This window comes from Idiotropiscis lumnitzeri, chromosome 3 (genome assembly GCF_059441095.1).
Source record: "Idiotropiscis lumnitzeri isolate Australia: NSW breed Sydney's pygmy pipehorse chromosome 3, RoL_Ilum_1.0, whole genome shotgun sequence".
NCBI lineage: Eukaryota > Metazoa > Chordata > Actinopteri > Syngnathiformes > Syngnathidae > Idiotropiscis > Idiotropiscis lumnitzeri.
The window spans coordinates 5,908,952-5,916,589 of record NC_142393.1 but is presented as its reverse complement, the minus strand read 5'-3'; the positions used below and the strand labels follow the sequence as shown (position 1 = coordinate 5,916,589).

General features: G+C 41.9%; 1 protein-coding gene across 1 annotated transcript; it reads right to left on the bottom strand.

Moving 5' to 3' along the window:
• Nucleotides 1-2,193: 2,193 nt before the first annotated feature.
• LOC148339597 (uncharacterized) lies at nucleotides 2,194-7,180 on the bottom strand. The gene is made up of 6 exons (XM_088289175.1): nucleotides 6,362-7,180; nucleotides 5,660-5,997; nucleotides 5,420-5,462; nucleotides 5,044-5,220; nucleotides 2,950-3,065; nucleotides 2,194-2,873 (listed from the first exon to the last, which is right to left on the bottom strand). The coding sequence occupies exons 1-6, from the start codon at nucleotides 6,399-6,401 to the stop codon at nucleotides 2,742-2,744; spliced, it is 846 nt and encodes a 281-aa protein (XP_088145301.1). The 5' UTR covers nucleotides 6,402-7,180; the 3' UTR covers nucleotides 2,194-2,741.
• Between the last annotated feature and the right edge of the window lie 458 nt (nucleotides 7,181-7,638).

Genomic DNA, 7,638 nt, shown 5'->3' with positions numbered 1-7,638 from the left:
CCATCCCTCCTCGACTTTCATCTCCAGCCGTCCCGTCTGCTCGCTTGCTCTCTTTTTATCTGTTTACAAGGCAGGGGAGGTCATAGCAGTTTCATGTAATTTATGACATCATTCTGTAGCCTTCAAATGCACCAAATGGGCTGGAACGCTGGACAATAAGTTCAGCTATGTAAAGTTTTTATGGGAGTAATTTAAAAAAATAACAATATTACAATTTATCATCAGACCAAATGAACAAACATCCCTGTCCCCTCAACACCGGCCACACAGTAAAGACTTTGAAAAGATCTATGTTTTTACTGACTTAACCTTTGATCCTTGTTATTGATTTGGTGCACTTCACTGATTTGTGACTTTTTTTTTTTTATTATTATTATCATTACTTTGACTTATGCATGCATGTGTGGCGAATGATAAAGAATTGCCCTTGCCTTATTCTGGCATTGTTGGGCCAAATTTCACAGCTACGGGCAGATCATACACTGCAGATTGACGAAAGCAGAGTTGGGTTGAGGGTTTTGGTTGGTGTTGGGCCGAGTTGTGGGGTCCATTTAGGACCTGGGTCTTCAATTGCCACTAAGTGAACTAATTCATCCCTTAACCCCACCATTATCATGTTGGAAAACATCCAAAAATGTAATCTAACTAAGTGTGGCATTAGAGAGCAATGCAGACATTTCACAAATTTGTGGGAGAATAAAAACAAAGTGAAACTTTTCTCTTCCATTACATCGACTCCAAAGCAGCAATTCACAATCAAAATGCATCGACTATGTGACAAAAAAAATCTCACAAATAAAATACATCTCACTCACCAGGGTTGCTCATTGCTAGAGAAAATCGATCCTCTTTTGCTAGCTGTGTTGCATATACAGCTAGCAGGAAGCTAGCTAGTTGTTGCTACTCTGGGAGTGCCAAGTAAATTATTTTTTTAAGTGTCAATGAATGAAATGAGCCAGAAAGCAATGACGAACAACCTCTCTTCACAATCTCCAGTTTTTCTGAAAAAGTTTCCCTTGAAAATAAACCGTCTGAGTCCATTCGTCCTGCACACCTGCGCTTAGTTATGAATCACATCGTTTTGAGGCACTGCAATAGACCAATCAGAGGACGGTAAATGATGACGTCACTCTGTGCGCTGAGTGTTGAATCAAAAATCTGATTAAAAAAACAACAATATAGTCAATAATATGATGCTTGTTTCGGGATGATTAGGTTAGGCACAGTAGGTGTAGCTGCACCAGAGCTTTTATATGATCCGGTTGTTGTGGTTGAGGTTAAGATTAGAGTTATGATAGGGAGATACTTTATGAATATGGACCATAACGGAGCGGTTGGAGTAATTGGATAGATGTGTTTGTAAAAGTAAGAACATCAAAGAGGAAATGGATTGGGTTTTGGCATGTAGTGGTAGAATTTCGGTTTACAGTAATTCCGTTGTGCCCTTTCCCCAAGTTCTGGAACGTACATGGTTGAGGGTTAGGTTAAGGGCTTTAATCAGAGGAACAGTAGATGACTTGATGTCCTTGTCTCCTCCTCACGGAAAGTAACTTGCTCATCATCAATCATTTATCTTCCTCCTCTTTATTCCTGTCACTTTCCCTTTCCCGCTCTTCCTCCCACTCCAGCTCTAAAATGGAATTTCTGCCCCCCACTTCATCGCCAACCCCCAACCCCCAACCCTCCACTGTAACGGCCATTCAGGGCCATGTGCTACTTCTTCGCTGGGTGCCAAGCAGAACATGGCAGTCGAAACACCCCCGCACTTCCTGTTTGCGTGTGTTCTGGTAAGCCAAGGACAAAGGAGAAAGGAAACCCAGTATTGATCTCTATAGAGATAGAGAGAGAGAAACGGATTACCGTAAATGAGGAGTAGCCTCTCTGACTGGAATACTCAAAGAGAAGCACGACACGAGAACAAGAGGAAGGAAACACACCATATAGGTAAAAGTAATGGAGCACAATGAATCTTATTCTAGTTATCAATCATTCAGACGTAAGGCAAAAGCCTTTGAAGTTGTAGTATTCATGTTAACAAGATGTTTTTGGACAGTATTCTATGCTCCAGACTTTGTGGGAACACTTTTGGGAAGTCCCAGTGCAGAAAGCATGCCCCCATAAAGAGGCTTATTCTGAATTTGGTGTGGAAGAAAAACCTTTAGGTTGAACAAGAGTGAAGATCACAAGACAACATTCATGACTTATGTCCAGCATTTATAAGGTGTCATGGACAAATCAACACACGTAGGCTCACTTACAAACAATTGATGAAATAAATTGCTTGATGAAAATATTTGTAGACAAACAGTAGCAAACGTTTCAAATTAGAAGCTCAATTGCACCCTCTGAAGGGAGAATTGAGCTATTGCACCTTTGGCTCAATAATCGCCATGTAACTGTTCTGTTACACATCAGAGTGTCCAGTCAGTAATCCAAATGGATTGGAAATCAATCTCATCTACGCATCTTGTGTAAATGGACAGAAAATGCGAAAGGCGAGGGAATGAACAGACTCTATTCGGCCACTATTAATGTAACCCTAACCCGACCCTCAGCTTCTGTTTTGACCAATTGGGACACGACGGTAGACTTTAGTGGGTCTGCAGCCTTCTCTGTTTGAGCTGCTCTCCGCGTATGTCGCTCACGTAACAGCAAATGCAACATGTTAGTAGGCATAAAAAGAGTTGAAGCAGCAGTGGACCGTCAGCATGGAGGAGAAAAACAAAACCAACAAGGACTCTTTAACATTCACTGTTCTCATAATGAGTATGTTGGGCTTGATTGAGAGTGCAGTAGACTTGGTCCAGACCTCTGCCTCCGACATTGAGGCTCTGGTAGGCGGAGTCTTTGCCAGTGTCCTCACGGGAGTTGAACTGTAAATGAAGAGAAGCATCCATCATCGGAGCTTCATTTCTGAAGTTATGGATAAATGGTAGTACAACAAGTTACCTGGACTCTTTGGTTTCCGGAGTTTGTTTTTGTCTTCCATTTGTAGAGAAGCAGCAGAACAACAGCGGACAGCAGAAGAACCAAAAGACTGCAGAGAATCAGAGGCCAGACGAGTACTGGAAAAAGTGAGAAACATGCCCGAACGTGAGGAAAAAGAATAACATGAGAGGAAAATGATGAGAGTAAATTGGGGGAATGTGAAAACTACACGTGTGGAACCTGACAAAAAAATATGTGAGAAAACCGAAAATATAAACGAACATTTGAGAAACACAACATAAATGTGAGTAACACAAGAGGAACACCACAAGACCATGTGAGAAACAAGACAAGAACATGTGACAAACATGTCATGAATGTGTGAGGAACGTGGGTAATCTGAGAAATACGAAAAAATTATGTACATTACATGACAGAAACGTCTCGGATGCAAGAAAAAAACATGATGACCAGAAGAACACATGAGGATCGTGACTAGAACATATAAGGAAAGTGACAAGATTTTGAGGAACCTGTGAGTAATGTGATAAAGACATGTGAGGAACATCACCGGAACATATGAACATTTCACGAGCATGACAAGAACATGACCTGAACACGTAAAGAGCATGACATGAACATTTGAGTCACATGACATGTACACGTGAGGAACATGACAAGAACATGACGTGAACACGTGAGGAACATGACAAGAACCTGATGTGAACATGTGAGGAACAAGACAAGAACCTGATGTGAACATGTGAGGAACATGACAAGAACCTGATGTGAACATGTGAGGAACATGACAAGAACCTGATGTGAACACGTGAGGAACATGACAAGAACCTGATGTGAACATGTGAGGAACATGACAAGAACATGACGTGAACATGTGAGGAACATGACAAGAACCTGATGTGAACATGTGAGGAACAAGACAAGAACATGACGTGAACACGTGAGGAACATGACAAGAACCTGATGTGAACATGTGAGGAACAAGACAAGAACCTGACGTGAACACGTGAGGAACATGACAAGAACCTGATGTGAACATGTGAGGAACATGACAAGAACCTGATGTGAACACGTGAGGAACATGACAAGAACCTGATGTGAACATGTGAGGAACATGACAAGAACATGACGTGAACACGTGAGGAACATCACAAGAACCTGACGTGAACATGTGAAGAACATGACAAGAACATGATGTGAACATGTGAGGAACATGACAAGAACATGACGTGAACACGTGAGGAACAAGACAAGAACCTGATGTGAACATGTGAGGAACATAACAAGAACCTGACGTGAACACGTGAGGAACATGACAAGAACCTGACGTGAACACGTGAGGAACATGACAAGAACCTGATGTGAACATGTGAGGAACATGACAAGAACATGACGTGAACACGTGAGGAACATGACAAGAACCTGATGTGAACATGTGAGGAACATGACAAGAACATGACGTGAACACGTGAGGAACATCACAAGAACCTGACGTGAACATGTGAAGAACATGACAAGAACATGATGTGAACATGTGAGGAACATGACAAGAACATGACGTGAACACGTGAGGAACAAGACAAGAACCTGATGTGAACATGTGAGGAACATAACAAGAACCTGACGTGAACACGTGAGGAACATGACAAGAACCTGATGTGAACATGTGAGGAACATGACAAGAACATGACGTGAACACGTGAGGAACATGACAAGAACCTGATGTGAACATGTGAGGAACATGACAAGAACCTGATGTGAACATGTGAAGAACATGACGTGAACATGGGAGGAACATGACAAGAACATGACGTGAACACATGAGGAACATGACGTGAACACATGAGGAACATGACAAGAAAATGACTTGAACACGTGAGGAACATGACAAGAACATGAGAGGACCATGGGAGAATCATATAGCAGAAACACACTGACGCATCAGAGGAGGCACATGGATGGCACTTAGAAATAAGAACAGAGCAAGAACAGCAAAGGAATGTAGAAGAAATGTGATTTGAACGTTGAAGAAATGTGACAAATGTGAAGAACACAGGAGAAATATGGGTAGAGCAATGTTTGAAGGTGGCCTACCTGTTTGTTTCTCCTTAGAAGAAATTGTTGTGCGTTCAGATTCAGAGGTTGAATTGCGAGACTCATCCTCTATGTAGACCACACGGTACCTGCCCACCTGCGCAGAGTTTTCTGTAGTACTGATGAGGACCTCTTCGTCCAGACAGTTTCCTTTACAGAAGAACCAGTGAGGACTTCCTTAACACATGAACCCGCAACATTTAGTGCAATTTGGCAGAGCCTGACTGGGACTGGTGCACACACTCGCACATTGAGCGACTTGATCTACGCCCTGCGATGTTAATCAGCAAGCCTGTCAAGGCTTTTGAGGCATACTTCGTCACTTTTATTGAAGTAAAAAAAAAACCTCATCAGTTTTCTATAGCAATGGATACACCAGTGTGAGTGACACTGGAGGCAAGACGGGTGTAGCGTTTTGTCTACGGACACGACACGCGACACAGCGAACCTTATGCCGACATGAAAATCAGGATCTGCCAGCATTTGTGCACCAATGCAGATGCGCTGCCTATAAAAATAGAACCAATGGTGTATTCAGCATGGCAATTTGGGAGCTTCTGAAAGATCTAAAGGGCTGATCGGGAGCCAGTCACAAGAAGGAGTCATGCTATATCGCAATAACTTTGAACATTTGTGAGTCACCTTGGAGAACGTTAATCTGGAAGTCGCAGTAGGAGTTGGGTAGCTGTGGCGAGCCCACTCCAATTCTGTAGCGCCCGCTGTCGGCCATGTTCAGATTGATCACAGTGGCATACAGGTTTCCTTCGTGATACTGGATGAAGTGTCGGCCCCTCCTAGCGCTGACCTCGTATGTTGCAACGAGGGGAGCATTGACCTTGCATTCCTCTTGGCAAAAGAATTTTATGCCACTCGTGCGAAACTGGCACATGACTGTGAGATTTTTTCCCTCTGTTGGTTGGAAGATGGTGAGCCCGACACTTTTTCCCTTCAATGCTGGGAACACAGCAGGAATGTATTGATAAGCAAAACTGAAACATAACAATTAAAAATGATGGTTTTACTATTTGGGAGCCGCTCATGAGTATAACAAACTTGATCAAAAATATTTTTAACATGATGATTGTAATCAGTTCAATGAATTGACAAACATGAGCGATAAAACACGTCAAGCAAAGTCAAGTCAACAACCGACCCAAAATGTGTTCCGCTAAGTATTGACGACAATTTACAGACTGCTAATTCTGAAAATGCAATTTCTCAGTAAACATCAAAGAGAATATTTCAGATGATCCACACAAGTATCGAATCATAGCAATGACATTCGAGTGAACATCATTTTTCATGTTTCAAATCAAACCTGAGAAGATGCAGAATAACAGAAGCCGAAAAAAAGTCATCCTGGGAAGGAATCCTGTGACAAAATGTGCCTAAACAGACCCAGAAATAATTATGCACAAAGTTTCGTTTCATGACTATAGCTGGACATCTCAGTTAACGTCCTTGTGCAATATCCTGTTTTGCTGTGATCAATGTGAAAGTCAACCCGATAAAGAGGAACTTGTCTAAAAAAAAAAAAAAGGAAACACAAATGTCTTCATTAGTGGAAAAAAGAAACAGGCTGCTGCCTCTGACAAAGAACGAAAGTTTTGGGAAAAAAAGACTAGGTCGTACAAGCTCAAGCGGACAAGCGCGACAATGCGCACACGAACACCGACTTTTTAAATTTCGAACATTTAGCTATGCTTAAGTTTTGTTAAGTGTCAGGAGGCAGACGGCAGCCAGGCATGGATGTTTAAATCCTCCAATGAATTTGAATGGACAAATCATGATCGTTTCCTCCCGTGACTCGCACCAAACATGCAGGGAGGGAAAGGGGGCGTGGCTATAATGCTCATGACCAAACTCCTTAGTTTTCTATTGTTTTCTCCAGAACAAAATGATGAAATAAAAAATGCAAGCTAATATCATTTTTCTGGAAAAAAAAAAAAACATAAATTGAGCTTTGAAAAAAAAAATCAATCATCTTGTTGGATGATCCCTTCTACCCTTTAATTCACACAATGTGTGTTTTATGTGAAAGAGAGTAATTAACTTTGCACAGACAATACTTAAAGCAGTGCCGACATTTTTTAGTTAGTGAGGTAGACCATACAGTACCGACTGTATTTAATTCGTAAAACAGAATGTGAGGTGTTCAGGCCAAATGAATGAAATGGCTTTATTAAATGCGTGTGTGTGTGTGTGTGTGTGTGCATCTGAGCAACAACATTGTCATCACTAAACATCATTTGTGGTCTACCCTACCTATATCCTAGTTGCGTAACCATGAGAGCTCAGCGATCATCAAAAGGATTAACTCTGCCCGTGAGTTTGGCTTTTTCTTTGGCTTTATTGTGTGCGCGGCGAACAAGCCCTGTCAAGGGAACGAGAGTCAACACATTTCAAAGCAGTAAGGCTCCAATGTCAACATCCGCTTCCTCAATTATGAAAGCTAAGCTATTGAGCACACTGGTATATCGCTAGAACCACAAGAATGAAACATCACACACACACACACATGTCGAACAACACACATAAAGCATAACTGGCCGCACAAGAAATGTGCTTCCCACGCTGGTGTGCATGCCGAAGCCT